The sequence below is a fragment of the Hipposideros armiger genome, unplaced genomic scaffold (genome assembly GCF_001890085.2).
Source record: "Hipposideros armiger isolate ML-2016 unplaced genomic scaffold, ASM189008v1 scaffold_426, whole genome shotgun sequence".
Taxonomy (NCBI): domain Eukaryota; kingdom Metazoa; phylum Chordata; class Mammalia; order Chiroptera; family Hipposideridae; genus Hipposideros; species Hipposideros armiger.
Genome location: NW_017731776.1, coordinates 1,421,145 through 1,438,246, shown reverse-complemented (window position 1 = coordinate 1,438,246; position 17,102 = coordinate 1,421,145). Strand labels below are relative to the sequence as shown.

General features: G+C 43.9%; 1 protein-coding gene across 1 annotated transcript in view; it reads left to right on the top strand.

Annotated features, from left to right (window-relative positions):
- Positions 1–115: 115 nt before the first annotated feature.
- Positions 116–17,102, top strand: part of FAM227A (family with sequence similarity 227 member A) — a 51,105-nt gene continuing 34,118 nt past the window's right edge. Inside the window, exons 1-8 of the mRNA XM_019664663.1 lie at positions 116–540; positions 4,020–4,248; positions 5,987–6,069; positions 11,129–11,198; positions 11,816–11,892; positions 13,399–13,545; positions 15,416–15,517; positions 16,060–16,164. Of these exons, the coding sequence (XP_019520208.1) occupies positions 4,107–4,248; positions 5,987–6,069; positions 11,129–11,198; positions 11,816–11,892; positions 13,399–13,545; positions 15,416–15,517; positions 16,060–16,164 (726 nt within the window). The 5' untranslated portion in view covers positions 116–540; positions 4,020–4,106. The remainder of the gene's footprint in view (positions 541–4,019; positions 4,249–5,986; positions 6,070–11,128; positions 11,199–11,815; positions 11,893–13,398; positions 13,546–15,415; positions 15,518–16,059; positions 16,165–17,102) is intronic.

Genomic DNA, 17,102 nt, shown 5'->3' with positions numbered 1-17,102 from the left:
GCACGCGCAGCCCCGCCCTGGGCTCTACCACAGAGGGAGTGGGGGTGCCCGGCGCGGCGGGGTCCACAACGCGAGCATGCACAAAGCACCAGAAACGCTTGAGGAGTGTCCTCGAGATATTAAATAAACTCCACAAAGTAACTGTCATCTGGAGTCACTTACATGCCCCTATGCTGTAGTCTAGGACGAAGAACTACACTCACCTCTCCACAAACCCATTGGTCTGCTCTCCCCAGCCATCAGGGCCGTCACTGTGGTAACGGCGTCTGGCTGTGGCTCGCGACGGTTTCATTGTTGTGGGCAAGGGGGATGTGGTGCTTGCGCCCGGCGTTGCCTGGAGTCACAGTAGCAAAATGGGCCTCCCCTTGTTGCCCCTCCTCCTCTGCCCCTCGCCCCCCGCCCACAAAGCCAAGGACATCCCTTCCTGGTGGATGTGGGGGCAACGGGGGTCGGATGTCGCATCCAGAACTTTGCAGTGTCCCCTGAGGGACTCGTGGCAGAACCGGCCCCGAGTTCATCGGATTCCGCAGCTGCCTTCAGGTAAGACGGACAGAAGAACGGTGACCCACCCTGCCCTCCTCCCCACGCCCGTCTATCATCGGCTTCTACAAGCAGGGGAAACTGAGGCCCAGGGGCCGCTTCAAGGTCTCACAGTGAGCAAGGGGCAGAGAACTACTCGAGAATTAATTCTAGATCTCCTGAAGTCCTAATAGAGTGTATTATTGGTTCCATCTGATAAATGAAGGAACTCGGGGTTGTTCACGGGATATTTACCGGGTGTCTAGTGAGTGCACCAGGTCATCCAGGCGATGGGGAGCAGGACGCGTAGGTCTCTTGACTTGAAGTGTAATTTTCTTTCAACTACACCTCACTACATTGGAAAGGGGAGAGTTCCATGTCCTAGAACCCAAATCTGCAGTCTAGCCCAGCACTGTCCAATGGAATCATCATGTGGGCCATAAGTGTCCTTTAGAATTTTCTAGTAGCCATATTTTTAAAAGTGAAAAAACCTTCAATCAGGTGATATTAATTTGAATAATATTTTCTTTAACTCCAAATGCCCCAGATACTATCATTTCAACATATAATCAGTATATTTAAATTTGCACTGCTTGATCTTTAAATTAACACAAAAAGTTTAGTTCTTCAGTCACACTAACCCAATTCCAAGGGCTCAGTTGTCGCATGTGGCTGGCTAGTGGCTACCGTGATGCACAGGTCTAGCCTTTTCCTACCCTTCTACCCTTGCTCCTCTGCTTGGATGGCGTTTCCCCTCTTCCTTTATCTAATTAAATTTGATTATCGCATGTCTCCCCTAGTAGACATAAGTTCCGTTAGGGCAGGGGTCAGGTATGGATCAAGCCACGAGCACACTGCTGGCTTGTGTTTGGCACTCAGTAAATAGCCATCGAATGACTGAAGGTTAGGCTGAACGACAGTTAGCATGTTTAAGTTAAAACATGTTAACCTTTAAACAGGTACATTCAAACCTCAGCTGTCAGAATATGTGCTCCTCAGCTGTCAGACCTCAGCTGTCAGAATATGAGGGCAGAACGTTTCTTAATCTTTTACTCATCTGTCCCCAATGCATAACACAGTGCTGGACGTGGTAGGTATTCATTGAAGTTAGTTTTCTCCCCTGTCCTTTTTTTATCCTTAAGCACTGACAATAAAAATTTACTGTGTTTCACAGAATACTTATCCTAAAATGATATGATGAAAAATTCAGAGGGGAACAGAGTGTATATTATATTTTAAACATTTCTCTTAAGGAATATAATATTCAATTCTCCCATTAGACATGAGTAATGATGTCAAGCTAGATGCTTCTTGACAGGGTGACCCTAAGCCTGACTTTTCAGAGAACCCGCTCTAATTTGCCAATTATGCCGGGGTGGGTGGGAGGAAGGTGAAAAGCACTGAAGTGTACCTGTCTCCTCTTCACCTTCTCCTCTTTGCCTGTTTGGCAAAAGGCTGGGAGCAGGAGGGAGGAAAGAGTATTGACCTGGGTCTGGGCCAGTCCTTCCTACAACCCAGATGACTTGGGACAGCCCCAAATGGATAGCCTCTGTGGACTAGAAAGAAGTATTAATTCCAGTTCAGTGTTGTAAGTGCTGTAATGGTGAGACGAAAGCAGAATCCTGGGCTTCACAGAGGTAGGATGGTACTAATGGTAATTCAAGAAGATTTTCCAAAAGTTGTATCATCTGGGCTGAGCACTGAATAGAGGGAACAACACGTGCAAAGGCATAGAGGCACAAAGCATAGTGTGGCAGCGACCAGGAAGAAGTTCAGCAGAGGGCAGGCATATAGGATGCACTGCTGGGGAGGAGAGGGCAGAGCAGAGAGCATGAACCGAAGGAGAGAAAAAGAGATTGTAATGAAAGTGTACCTTGGTTCTTTGTTCCACCAAGCTTTACCTTTTCTCTCGCCTTCCATTATGTATGAGCTTCTTGAAAGCAGATCTGAGTTTTTTACTTCATTATAACCAGGCTTCTACCATCAGTCTTTGGACATGGAGTACCCACAAATGGTAGTAATGAACTCTTGGTCAATAAGCAAGGACCCAGGGGCCGGCCGAGTGGTGCGATGGTTAAGAACTGGCTTGGGACGCCAGAGGGCCCCGGTTCGGATCCCACATATGAGGGCCAGTGACACTGACCTCTACAGCCCCTGTGGCAGTGGGTTGCCATGGGCTACCGTGGGTAGCCAGCAGCCAGCGTGAGTGGCCAGCAGCCGCAGTGAGCGGCCGTCAAGAAGCCGGCAACTGATCTGCCTCGCCCGGGAAGAGCACAATGATGGTGCCAACTTGGGCCAGTGAAGCAATGTCCTCCACAACTAGANGGCCAGTGACACTGACCTCTACAGCTAAGATGCTGAACAACAGCTCAACCTGGAGCTGGGCTGCCATGAGTCGCTGGCGACGGCATAGGCTGCAGCCCCTGTGGCAGTGGGTTGCCATGGGCTACCGTGTGTAGCCAGCAGCCGCAGTGAGCGGCCAGCAACCGCAGTGAGCGGCCGTCCAGAAGCCGGCAACTGATGTGCCTCGCCTGGGAAGAGCACAATGATGGTGCCAACTTGGGCCAGTGAAGCAATGTCCTCCACAACTAGATTGAAGAACAAAAAAAGACAGCAACTTGTCTGTTCCCCTTCCCCCAATTCCCCAATAAAAATCTTAAAAAAAAAAAAAAAAGCAAGGACCCAGGAGGGCAGCCTGGCCATAGTGTTCTCAGTCCAGGAGGAAGAGTAGTGATGGGGCCAGTTTTCGGAGAGGGAGCAGAAAGCCTCCGGCCAATTAGGACCCTCATGCTGGGGAAATGGACCCGTATCATAGAATCATAGCATCTGAGAGCTGAAAAGGATCTTAAGCTCCTCATCCAAATCTCTGACTTTCCAAGTGAGGCTCCAGAGAAGCAAAAAGATTTGATTTCATTTCTAATTTAGAAACTAGCTTGCTGGGTAGTCTGGAACCCCAGCCTTTTCAGCACTCCAGTCTCCTCATTCTTAAAACTACAGTTGACCCTTGAACTGGGCGGGTCTACTTATAGGTGGATTGTTTTCAATAAATACATACAGAGCTTTAAATGTTTTCTCTTCCTTATGAATTTTCTTAGTAACATTTTATTTTCTCTAGTTTACTTTGTTGTAAGAAGACAGTCTGTAATACACATAACATACAAAATCTGTTTTATTTGACTGTGTTATTAGTAAGGCTTCCAGTCAACAGTAGGCTATTAATAAAGTTTGGGGGGAGCCAAAAGTTATATGTGGATTTTCAACTGCATGTGGGGGGTCGGCACCCCTAACCCTCACGTTGCTCAAGGGTCAACTGTACAACAATTTTCATTGGAACCAGGGAGTGGGCATCAGCAGGTAGAAAGAAATAGTATATATACCTTTAAATCCTCATTTGACAATGGGTTTCCTAGCCAAAAACCATTATTCCCAGTATGTTGCATGCAGCCTGATGAGCGTGCCTATGTTTTCTAAGATGGCTCTATGCTATCTGTGATTCCCAGGAGACTGGTTGAACAGAGGACAAGATCGGAGTGAGAGGCTCTTAGAAGTGGAGACTTCCTGTTTGTCAGTTTACAAGAACCTGGACAATGGCTTATTTCAGGAAGATGGATGTCATCAATGTCACTGCCTTGCCAGTGGTACCAGTGGATGAGCCCCTGGCGTTCTCACTCATTGCACAGAACGCAAGGCAGAATGCCATGAGGAAGAGTCTGGAAGACAGTCCACCCTGTATCCTTCTGTGCTGCTTATAATTGAGACCAGATACGCCTGCTGCAGAGGCATAACCTGCGCTTGAGTCTGTAACATGCCTTACTTCTTAACTTGTCCCTTATACATCTGTTATTTTATTGTTATTATTAGTTAAGCCCTACCTATCTTCTAAAAGAATTTGAGACTGTGAAGGATTGTTTGACTTGAATTTGTTTTACTAAGATAATCAGAGAGAGCCCAAAAGAAAGAAGTATGGGAAATATTTGTTGAAAGAATGAGGAAGAAAAGAAAAAAAAACACGCTCATTTTTTTCTATTGCCACCTTCTTTTCCTTCCACCTTCCAAAGAATTAGTTATACATAGCAACTAAGAAGTCACGGTCCAGCCCCATGCCCTCAGTGAACTTAAGAGCCAATTAAAAAAACATTTTTTTTTTCTCCAGCTGACCTCACCTCTTCTCACCTGCCAGCCCTTTTGCCTGGGCTCAGAGTTGCCCTTCTGGCATCACCCAGGCTCTACCAGCATCTTACTTCTCTACTCTGCCTTTGTTGATCCTCCTCTCACTTCTACCCCTGAACTATATCCCAGGGACCCACAGAATCCCAACTCTGGAGGACTTGGAACTCATCCAGAAAATAACCCTCTGGGGTTATAAATCACTGCAGGTCTTTCCATCTGATGAAGAGCTAATTTTCCTTCAAGTCACGCTGCTGCCAGCCAAAGTGCATGTACCTCTCTGCTGCCCCCTGTCCCACGCCCCCCAGAAACCCTCCTCGAGATGAGCACCCCTGATCCCACCAGGCTCTCACTTTCCTGGGCCTTTTTCTAATGTCCTCTCTTTTTCTTAATCCCACACTCATCTCAGCTTAACTAACCCATTTCACTCCCTATGATTTATTATGTCCCTCCTTGGCATCTTCACTTGTCAAGTATCCTCCAATTTGTAAGAACACTTGAGGGTAATGGAAGTAAGAGTGGACTTTGCTGTAGTTGAAGGCGTGAGGAGTGAGAGGATTAGGGGGCTTTTACAGAGGATGTGTCCTTGACCAACTGAGGCTAAGACAGAAAAAATGTAAACTTAGAGACAGTAACAAGATGGGCCCTTGAACGGAGCAGAGATTTCAACAGTGATAAACAAGGTCAAAATACCCTTTGACCCAGTCATCCCTCACCTGAAAATCTCTCTTAAAGGAATAATCCAAAACATGGAAACTGCTCTGTGTGACTATGTGCATCACAGCATCATTCATGATTGCAAAAAGTTATAAACAACTGAAATATTCAATAGCCAAGGAACAGTTAAGTGTATTAAGGGGCATCCTCTAAATGAATTCACATAATGCTGTTTAAACTATTATGAAGATTATGTAGCCTTATGGAAACAGATCATCATAATGAGTAGAAGAGAAGTCGGTAGTAAAATAGGCATCCACTGAGATTATAATTATGTAAAAAATATGTATGTACAAAAATACTGGAAGGAAATCTCCCCAAATCCTAACAGAAGTTGTTAGGGTGGTAGTGGAATGGAAGGTTCTTTATATATTTTCCAAGGTGTCTAGAATAGAATTTTAATTTATAAAGCAACTCATTTAAAACAAGATAAAAGAAGTGTTGAATGTTTTCAAAGAAAATAATCAAGTGGAGAGACAGCACAGAAAGGGAGTGAGCCTTCGTCCGTGGCGGGCTAGCCTCTCCTGCTTGTGTATATTACAATTACTACCCAGAGAGCTTCCTTAGCAGACTCGCCTCCCAGCGTGCCTTATTGGCTCCATCTGCCAGGTGAACCAGAAGATTACAGAAATAGGTCTGAGTCCCAATGCATTGGACAACAGCCTGGTGAGTTATGGGTGCTGGAGCTGAGGCCAGGCTTCCATTTATTTGAAATAATAAATTTCAAATTTACTGGGGCCCCTCCATTTATTTGAAAGCACATTTGCCCAATGGAGGCCTCAAAGGTATATATAGATTTTAATTAATAATGCTTTATTTTTTTTTAGAGCTTGGGATTCACAGCAAAATTGAGCAGAAAGTACAGCATTCTCGCATACGCATGTCCCCACACGTGTACAACCCCCCTCCCCATCTTAGTGGTACATTTGTTAGAACTGAGGACCCTGAACTGGCACATCATTGTCACCCAAAGCCCATTGTTTACATTGCAGATGGTTCTCTCTTTGTGCTGTGCATTCTATGAGTTTGGGAAATTGTGTAATGACATGTATCCACCTTTGTAGTGTTGTACAGAATAGTCTCACTGACCTAAAATTCCTCTGTGCTCCTTCTGTTCATCTCTCCCTCCCCCTAACCCTTGGCAACTACTGATTTTTTTTTTTAACAGGAGGAAAATCAAAATTTTAATACATGTGCATGGGGAATTTACATAAGAAGGAAAATTCCCACTACTGATCTTTATATCGTCTCCATAGTTTTGCCTTTTCCGCAATGTCACAGTGTTGGAACCATGTAGTATGCAGCCTTTTCAGATTGGCTTCTTTCCCTTAGTAATACGCAGTTAAAGTGTCTCCATGTCTTTTCATGGCTTGATAGGTCATTTCTTTTTAATATTAAATAATATTCCATTGTCTGGATGTAACACAGTTTATTTATCCATTCACCCACTGAAGGACATCTTGGTTGCTTCCAAGTTTTGACAATTATGAATAAAGCTGCTATTAACATCCCTGTGCAAGGTTTTATATAGACATATGTTTTCAGTTCATTTGGGTAAATGCCAAGGAGCATGATTGCTGGATCGTATGCTAAGAGTATGTTCGGTTTGTAAGAAACTGTCAAACTGTCTCCCAAAATGGCTGTACTATTTTGCCCTCCCACCAGCAATGAATGAGAGTTCCTGTCGCTTCATGTCCTCACCAGCATTTGGTGGTGTCAGTGTTCTGGATTTGGGTCATTCTAATCTGTGTAGAGTGACATCTTGTTTTAATTTGCAGTTTTCTAATGACATGTGATGTTAACATCTTTTCATATGCTTACTTGCTATCTGTATTTCTTCTTTAATGAGGTGTCTGTTAAGGTCATTGCCCCATTATTAATTGTTTATTTTTTTATTGTTGGGGTTTACAAGTTCTTTGTATATTTTGTGTCTTTTGCAACTATTTTCTCCCAGTCTGTGGCTTGTCTTATTCTCTTTGACATTGTCTTTTGCAGCGCAGAAGTTTCAAATTTTAATGAAGTCCGGGTTATCGATTGTTTCTTTCATGGATCGTGCCTTCGGTGTATCTTAAAAGTCATTACTATACCTAAAGTCATCTAGGCTTTCTCTTATGTTATCTTCTAGGAGTTTTATAATTTTTACGTTTAGGTCTATGCTCCATTTTGAGTTAATTTTTCTGGAAGGTATAAGGTCTGTGTCTAGATTCATATATTTTTTTCTTGCATGTGGGTGTCTAGTTGTTTGAACACCATTTGTTTAAAAGACTTTTCTCTGTTGTGCTGCCTTTGTGCCTTTATCAAAGATCAGTTGACTGTATTTATGTGGGTCTATTTCTGGGCCCTCTATTCTAGTCCACTGATCTATTTGTCTGTTCTTTTGCCAGTGCCACACTGCCTTGATTACTATAGTTTTGGTTTTTTTTTTTAAGCTGCGCCATCCTGCCACCTTTTGGCAGCTCAGCGACTGCTCAGCTCGGGCCGGGAATCGAACCGCTGTTGCTCAGAGCTCAAATCCTTGAGCGAGCGCTTAACCAACTGAGCCACTCGGCCGACCCTTACTATAGTTTCATAGTAAGTCTTGAAGTTGAATCATGTCAGTTCTCCTTCAGTATTGTGTTTGCTTTTCTGGATCTTTGACCTCTCCATATAAAGTTTAGAGTTAATAACTTGCTGGGGTTTTGATTGGGATTGCATTGAATCTATAAATCAAGTTGGGAAGAACTGACATCTTGACAGAAGACGGGAAAGTGTCCTTTTGCCCTATGATTAGGTCTCAGTTTTTTGGTGAGCCTGTGCCCCTGGACTGTGAACTTTACCAGTGCTTCTCAGTTTTTGTTTTGTTTTGTTTTGTTTTCTTCACTTAGGTGGGACAAAATAGGTAAATGGGGCTAGAGCTGGTTATTTCCCTTCTCCCACGTAGGTTAGGTTCTGGTAAAACAATTTCTCCTGAGAGCAAGAAGAACAAAATGCTATGGCGTATTTCAAAATGGTTACTTTTCTTCTCCACCTGCTGGAAGAACCAGGGGATTCTTCGAAACTCACTGTGAGGACCTGGTGAAGCTCCTGGAGGTAAAACTTAAAAGTGTGGGGGCCCCTGATGATTGGCTCCCCCTGAGGTTTTTAACTCTCAGACTTGTCCACTCTGAACCTCCAGTAATGTGTCTATTACAATCCAGGTTTTCTTTTCCCGGCACTGGTTCCCGGGGAGGTTGCTGCTCTGGTAAGTTGCGGATCTCTCTCATTTTGGGGGAAGCAGTTTGCCCTGTGACCTCACTTCTCTGACAGATCTAAGAAGAGTTGTTAATTTTTCAGTTTGTTCAGCTCTTTACTTGGTAGAATGGAGTGGCAACTTCTGAGCTCCTTACATGATGGGTTGGGAACCGGAAGTCTCCAAGTTAATTTTTATTCACTCTTATAAAAAATAAAAAACAAAGCAAACAAACCCTCCAGTAATTCTCTCTCGCGCGTTCTCTCTCTCTCTCTCTCTCTCTCTCTCTCTCTCTCACACACACACACACACACACACACACACACACAGCTGGCATGTTGGGGATGAGAGTTCTGTAGGTTAAACAGTAGGGGTTGGGTGGCACAGCTCCCACCATGTGGAGTAGTGTAAAAGGGTCTTTCTGGCTATCATGGCTTTGGCAATAGCATGTATTTGATTTTTAACTGCGCTTAAGAAATCTGAGGCATAAATCTAAAAATCTTCAAGATACGGAGATGGGGAGATTTGAAATGAAGCAACAAAGCAGTGTCAACCAGGACCTGTCCCTCGCCAGTACTGAGAATCCTGTTGGGAGGGTCAGTTCCACACTGTCTAGACTGGACAGGACCTTACAGCTCAGTGGGTCCACCTGCCTCCCTCGCACACATGGCGGCTGGGAAGAAGGATTATGATGATGAAGATTTATGCTTTGAGAGATCCTGTGTGCTGTGGGCAAGTTCACTCTGTAACCTGCAGGCTTTCCACCTACACCGGCGGTCACTCACTACTCGCTGGTGGTCTGTGGGCCAGTCTGGGCTTCCCGTGTGTTTTGCTTGTCAGCACCAGTTGGCCCAAGCAGCCTTTGGGCTGGGGTCTGCATTTCCCTATGGCGGTCATTGGCTGGAGCAGAAGCACGAGCTCTGCCATTCGCCACAGTCCCCACCACTCCCTGCTGCTCCTGGTATGGAGACAAAGCGTTGGCTGTCACATGGTCTCACATTTGGCCTGCTCCACTCATGTGCAGGACCATCCATGTCTCCAAACACAATGAGAGAGACTCAGACTAGATGAACACCCGAGTCATCTGTCGGCAGTGCAGTTCTACAGATTGGGAAGACTCTCTGTGAGTCTGCACTTGGCCTGATCGGCGGTCCACTGTGCGCCTGATCGGCGGTCCACTGTGCTCGTGTGGCTCGCCCCCTCCCCCTCTCCCTCCTCCTCTTGTGTCACTTCCCATTGCTTTTTTGACCTGTTTTAACCCTTCTCCCTTACTTCCTGCCGGTTCACCCCACCTAAATCTCCCAATCCCTTCCCACTTGACATCTTGCTTTCCACCAAGTTCCCCTGTCCCCAGGGTCCTTGCCTCCATAGTTTTTAGCTTCACCCTCACCCCAACGTTTCTAGCACTGACTTTTGGGTCAGGTCAGCTCTTGAGTCAATCTTTTTGTTTTAGTTTTAAAAGTTTCAATAGCGAGATAATGGATGCGTATTCTAAAATATCCAAACCATCTACAAGTACATGAGTGAACAGTCAAAGCCACTTTCCCCAACCCTGTTTCCCTCCCTCGGAGAAACCATCGCTACTTGTGTGGTGCGTATCCTTCCAGAACTTTTTAAAAAATATACATTTATAAATATGTAACACATACATTTGGGGTTATTGTTTTCTTCATTTAATGTAATCAGGGTCATACCCATAAATATGTTTTGTAACATATTTTTTGTTTTAATGAATTAATTTTTAACAAACGTACCTCTTGGAGATTTTTCAGAATCAGTACTGCTCACCTGCCCATTCTTTTCATGGCTGTGTAATATTCTATGGGTTGGATATGGCATAATTAATTGAACTGTTCCCGATTGGTAAATATTTCAATGGTATTTTCATCATAGTGAGCGTGTGAATATTTTTGTACATGTGTCTTGGGGCTCATTTGCAAGTATTTCTTGTCCTAGAAGTGAAATTTAAAATTTTGGTAAATACAGTCAAATTACCTTTCACAGAGGTTCAGCCATCCTTGACTGATGACACAGGAGGGAGACTTAGCTTCAGTCTCCTCTGCCTCACCATTGAGCAGAGCTTGGAATTGAATTGTGAATAAAAGCAAAATACACGTACACACTGTTTAGACTGATTCTGTGTAAGTTAAGAAAACACTATACCTGTTGTGTGTTGTGTGCATTTATATGTGGGAAAGGGTTTAGCACCAGAGCCACAGCCTCTGGAGATAGACTGTCAGAGTTTCAATTCCTGCTCTACTCTTTTCTCACACTGTGACATTAGGTAAATTATTTAACCTTTATGAGTTTCAGTTTCCTGTAAAATGGTGATGACATTAATATGGTATCAACCTCATAGGGGTGTTGCAAGAATTAGATGAGTTAAAACTCACGAAAACCCAACTTTGCTCCAGGCCTGTTACACACCAACAGGAGAAAGGGCCTAGCACTTGACCCTCACCCCGCACCAAGATTTGCATCAATCCCTAATGCCCCATTTCTTTTTGGTTTTTGAAGGCAATTGAGAGATTTGAGTTGGAGAAGATAGCTTCAAAAGAGAAAAGTCGCGGCAGCTCGGGAGACAGAGGCAAAAATCCTTTCTCATAACCTGAATGGTGTTTTTGTGTTTTTTCTTTTTTCTTTTCTTTTCTATTTTTTTTTTTTTTAGTATCTAAAATGCATTGAGTAGGAGTCCAGAATTTCAGATGAGGATGTTTTTTGTCTCCTTCTGAAGGAGCCTTAAAAATCTGACTTCTTGACATTGGGCAAGGAAGGAGGGAAGGACAGTACCACTTAGAGACTACCTAACTATGTGCCACATTGCACCAGATACTCTCATATGTTTTCCTCTGTGAAATCTTTCTAATGCCCCACCTGTGAGGTGGGTGCCATCGAATAGATTTCATAGATGAGGAACAGGCGTAGGGGAAGGGTATAACTTGCCAAAAGTCATGCAGATTGTCTATGGCAGTTCCTGGACTCTTATTTCAACACCTGTGTTTTGTCTTCTCTGGCTGCCTCTCTGGCTCAAGTAGGAGGGACTCTTACTAAGTCAGCAGCACAGGTGGGATCTCGTGAGACTAATAACGTGCCTGTTATCAGGCAGCTCAGGCTGAATGAAAAATCCCAGTTATAATTACTCCACAGCAGTGGACAGACCCAAGGTGCCTCACATCCTATGTCTCTTCTTCTATGCTTCTGCAGACAAAAGTCAAAGAAAACCAAAGCACATTTGCAACGGCTCAGAATCTAGGAATGTCAAATCTTTCCTCATGAAAAGGGTAAGGATCTATTCCTGGGCCTGTTTCTGGCTGCTTTCTGCTGGGCATAAAATCAGCTTTATTCCTGGGGGGAAGGATACTTGGCACCTGGATGGTGATTGTGCAGGAAAATCACAGAATTCGTTTTTTTAGAGGCTCTTAAAATATTTTAATAACGTTAGAATTTCTCATAATACTCTGGAAAGGACAGAATGAGGAGTCCTCCAGATGTCATTTGTCTGTTTGGTTTTGGAACTTAAAAGGTGTTTCCCCTTAGAAACAGATTCAGATTCAGCTCACACAGAGCCACTGTGCCCTGCCGCCCAAGGGGCTGTTGCCACCGCAGCGCTTGTGGTGGCGTTCACTGCAGATGCCCCGGAAGCTGAGATTCAGGAGTAGTTAGATGACCTGAAGCTTCCCGCAGCTTGTGTGGATGGCAGAGCCCCACTTCCTGCTCAGATCCTTGGACCCACGGCCAGGGTCTCTCTGCCGCTTCTCCAGCAACCACCACAGTTAAGATTCTCCTAAGCTTGCTCTTTAAACTGCCCAGATCCTGTGTCTTCAAACCCTTCAATGCTGGAGAACATATTGTTGTCCTTTTTTCACTTTTTAGCCTAGGAAATTCCCCAAATTCCCCCAAGAGCCCTATGGTTGAGAGTCTGCATTGAAACTGTCATATGACCCATGATGGTGGCTGAGCAGATTTAAATGTCCCACCCAAGGTGGCACAGCTAGTAACAGTGGAGCTGACACCGGACCCTGGGGTGTCTGACTCAGAGTCCGTGCAGTTGATCACCAAGCTCTTCCATGCCATAGCCCAATTAGAGAGAAATTCAGCCCCTCAAAATGTTGCCAGTAGGTGCCTTTGGGTGATGGTGATTGGTTTCCTCTTTCAACTTTTCTGTATTTTTACGTGTTTTTATAGTCATATTTTTTATTCTAAAAATCTATTTAATGACCTATATTAAGAACCATAAAGATAGTCACATTCTTTGATCTAATAGTGCCATTTTAAGAAAGTCATACTAAATAAATAACCCAAGGAAGTGGGAAACTATATGCCCCAAGTTGTTATTAACTTTATTATTAATATAGTGACAGTAATATTACTCAAGAGTACCAGTGAGTAGTTAATTAAATTATTGCACATCTTAACAGGATATATTATTTTGAATGATACATTTGAAGACAGTGTAGCAGTGTGAAAAATCTAAAGTTAAGTGGATAGAGGACATAAAATTGTGTGTGTGTGTGTGTGTGTGTGTGTGTGTGTGTGTATGTACTGTAAAATGATTGAAGTTACATCTCCGTATTTGTATACCTGTGCTCAAAGCCTGAATGGGAAAATAGAAATAATGTCAATAGGTGTTTAGTAAGGGGTGCTGGGATCATGAACACGCCCTCGTTTTTTTCAATACTCGGTAAGGTTGTTCTATTGTCTTCATGTTAAAAAGGGGAAGATATCCTATTGTCTTAAACTGTCAAAATGATAGACCCCATTTTCGTATTCTTCTTTTTTTGCTTCAGAAAACAGCAGATAAAAATCTGCTGGCAGAGCTGTACAAGTGCCCAGAGTTCAACAGCTCTAGGCCAAGCAAGCTTCCCAATGGGGTAGACTTCTGTGACATGGTTGACAATGTGGTTCAGTCTGAAAGAAGTCCCCTTAGTGGCAAGGTAAGGAAAGACCAAGGAGCTCACCTCTGTGATGCCCAGCTGTGGGCCCAGCTGTACCCCAATGTTACAGCCGCCCGTGTGACAGTCGCAGCTGCACCAGTGTTGCACCCCAGGAAGCCGAGAGTCAGGGCAATTGAGTGAGTCACTGAGGGCCACACAGTTTGCAAGTGACTGAGCTGAGATTATACCCCAAGCCCATGTCCCTCCAAAACCTACATTCTTTCTACCAGAGCACTGGCCTCCAGACTGTTTGATCATGTATCCTATTAGCAAAAATATGTGAGTACATGCCCTCATGACATGTTTCTTTATAAATGAGATACATGTCCTGTTTTCAGTCACTATACTGTATGTTGATGGACTTAATTTCTTTTTTTTTTCTTAATAAGACATTAGTTAGAATATTTTTCCCATGGTGCCCCTTGGGGTGAGTTACCCACTTGGAGAGCAGTGCACACTGGAGTCCTTAGGAAGGAAGGTAGGAAGGGAGTATTCTAAGGCCCAGAAAAACCTGTGTGCATATGTGAGACAATGCTGGCCACTCCAGAGGTGGGGATAGTTGTAAGGAGGTGTGGGGAGGGGAGGAAGCCCAGAAAATGGTCTCAGCAGCCCTACAGCTGTGCCTCATCACCCTACACGATTTCGCAACAACTCCAGTGTCCCCAAAGCAGCTCTGGTCATTGTCCCCTCAGCTCCTAACTGGTCACCCCACCATTCTCAGTGTCTTCTACCTGTACTTCTCACTGCTGCTTGCTTCAAACCACAGTTCCCCTACTATCTCTATTTCTCTCTCTATTTCTCTCTCTCTCTCTCTCTCTCTCTCTCTCTCTCTCTCTCTCTCTTTCCTTTTCCCTTTCCCTCTCTTTCCTTCCCTTCCCTCCTCTCTTCTTCATGATTTCTCCCTGCTGCCTTTTCTCTGGCTAGGTCTCTAGTTCCATCTGTCTCATTCCTCTGTGTCTTGCATTCAGACTTCCTAAGAGTGATGATCTGTTTGGACCAGTGTGACGATGGTGTTTGCTGAAGTTCCAGTGCCAGGCGCCAGCATGCACTGCTGTCAATTAGACAGCTGCCTTTTACCAGGCGTTGGTCTCTGGGCCCGGCAGTGGTCACCCTGGGCTGGGGCACCTGATCCCCTGCTTTCCTCAGCGGAAGGCACTCAGAGCACCACATTTTCTCCAGGACAACAAACAGATGTTCACCACATTGTCATTTACGATAGCAAGGAACCGGGAGGCAGTACATCACGTCGTTAAGGAGCACTCTGGGCTCTAGTTTCTTCTGCTGCAAAAGGGATAACAACAGTCTCTATCTTGAAGAATTATTGTAAAATTAAATACAATGTGTGTACAAAAGCTCTTAGCACGTGCTTAGTAAGTCATAAGTTCTCAAAAAATGGTAGTTTTTTAAAATTATCAGTGCTATTAGAAACAGTTTAATGATCAATAATAGAAGACTAGCACAGTCATTTTATATCTATATAAAGTGGCTCTGCCACTTGCTGGCTGTATTACTTTGGGCCAGTGACTTCAGCTCTCTAGTCCTCGGTTTCCTCATCTGTGAAATGGAGATAATAACACTTGCCTCGCATGATTCTTATTGGAGTTAAAAGAGAACATGTAAAAACCCCTGGCAAGGCAAATAGTCAGCCCTCACTAAACGGTTAGGTGTTTGATTCCAAAGTATGTTGACTCCAAAGGTGACTGGTGGAAAGATGGTGTGATTAATGACCATAACCAGTCATGGGACATGGAAGGAGGAAAGAAAGGTTGTGAGTGGAGATGGTTTTAAATCTGTCTGTGGCGCCAGGTGAATTTCTTAAAAAAGAATAATCACAGCAACCATAATAATAAGAATTTTGTTTCTTTTCAAGTCTTTCTGTTCAGAGAGAGAATTAGAGAAGTTTCTCTCTTCTCCTTCTCTAACAGCCATATGGCTGGATAGCTTCTGGTGGATCTTTCATGAAAGGTACCAGGTAAATGAAAATCCGATCGCTTCTCTCCCTTGCTTAAGCTATTTTTCTATGGCACCAATCCTAACCTCGCTAACGTGGGTTGTAAACCCCTCTGATTCCCTGGACTGCCCCTGCAGCCCCATCGTCACCTTGTCCTTTCCCTCCCCAAGCCTCGCCATGGACCCACTTGCTGGCTGTATCATTTCGGGCAAGTGACTTCAGCTCTCTGGTCCTCTCTCTTAGCCATTTCCCAATGTCTTGCAGCTCCGCTGAGCTGTAGGAACTGGTCCTTGTCCCATGGCTGGTCAAGGGCGGGGCCAAGAATAAAGTCAGGACCTCCCGGTCCAGAGTTAGGGTGCTTTCTTCAACACTCTCCCTCTATGCCCATGTTTTATAAACCCTATGAAACAAATTCCTGTATTATTATTTCCTAAATAATATGAGGTTAAATGTCTTGAGAATCAGATTCCTAAAAATGAAAGAAATGCTTATTTAAGAATGTCAGCCCTTGCCTGTTTCAACAGGGACTGTGGTAACCCCTTCTCCGTTTTTATTGCTGACAGCCAAACAGGGAGGTTCAGAATAAGCTGTTTGACCGGATATCCCAAAACTACGCCTTTCTTTTGTTCCGTGAATCCAGGTCCAACTATGAAGAGGCTATTTTAAAGGTGAGCATTAACCACTATTTAGAAAAAAAAAATCACATGAGATAGCTATTTGCTTCTAATGCCAAGGGAATGCCCTTAACATTCTTTCCATAAGCAAGTAATTAGTAAGTTGTGACATATCCATATGCTGACTTGCAATGCAGCAGTTACGAAAAATGAGGTAGGTCTATATATATAGTGATTGGGAAAGATGTAATGCTGTATTTTCAGTGAAAAACAAAGCAATTTATACAGCTCTATGTTTAAAAAATATACATGTATATGTATATATGTATGTGTGCCTATGAATAGAAAAAAGTCTGGAAAAATATTTACCAAACTCTTAGCAATGGTTATGTTATATTCTGGGGAATAATGTTATAAGAGACTTCCTTTTCTAGTTTATATATTCCTATAGTATTTAAATAAGCCTATAATTTTAAAGTTAAAAGTATGAATATACATATATACTTTTTATGAGCGTATGTATATATGTACTAGAAGGATTGTTAGAAGAAAATATAAGTGAATATTTACATGATTTGGAAGTGGGGGAGGACTTTTAAAATATGACCCCAAGGAAATAACTGTAAAGGAAAAGACTGATCAATTTAATTATATACATTAAAAAAAAATTACTACACTTTCGGCTTTCGGCTCAGAGGAGGCAAGGTGCAACTTTCTTCGGTCGTCCCGAATCCGGGTTCATCCGACACCAGCTGCCTCCATCCTGCCGCCGAAGTTGGACCCCAACGAGATCAAAGTTGTATACCTGAGGTGCACCGGTGGGGAAGTCGGTGCCACTTCTGCACTGGCCCCCAAGCTCGGCTCCCTGGGTCTGTCTCCAAAAAAGGTTGGTGATGACGTCGCCAAAGCAACTGGTGATTGGAAGGGTCTGAGGATAACCGTGAAACTGACCATTCAGAACAGACAGGCCCAGATTGAGGTGGTACCTTCTG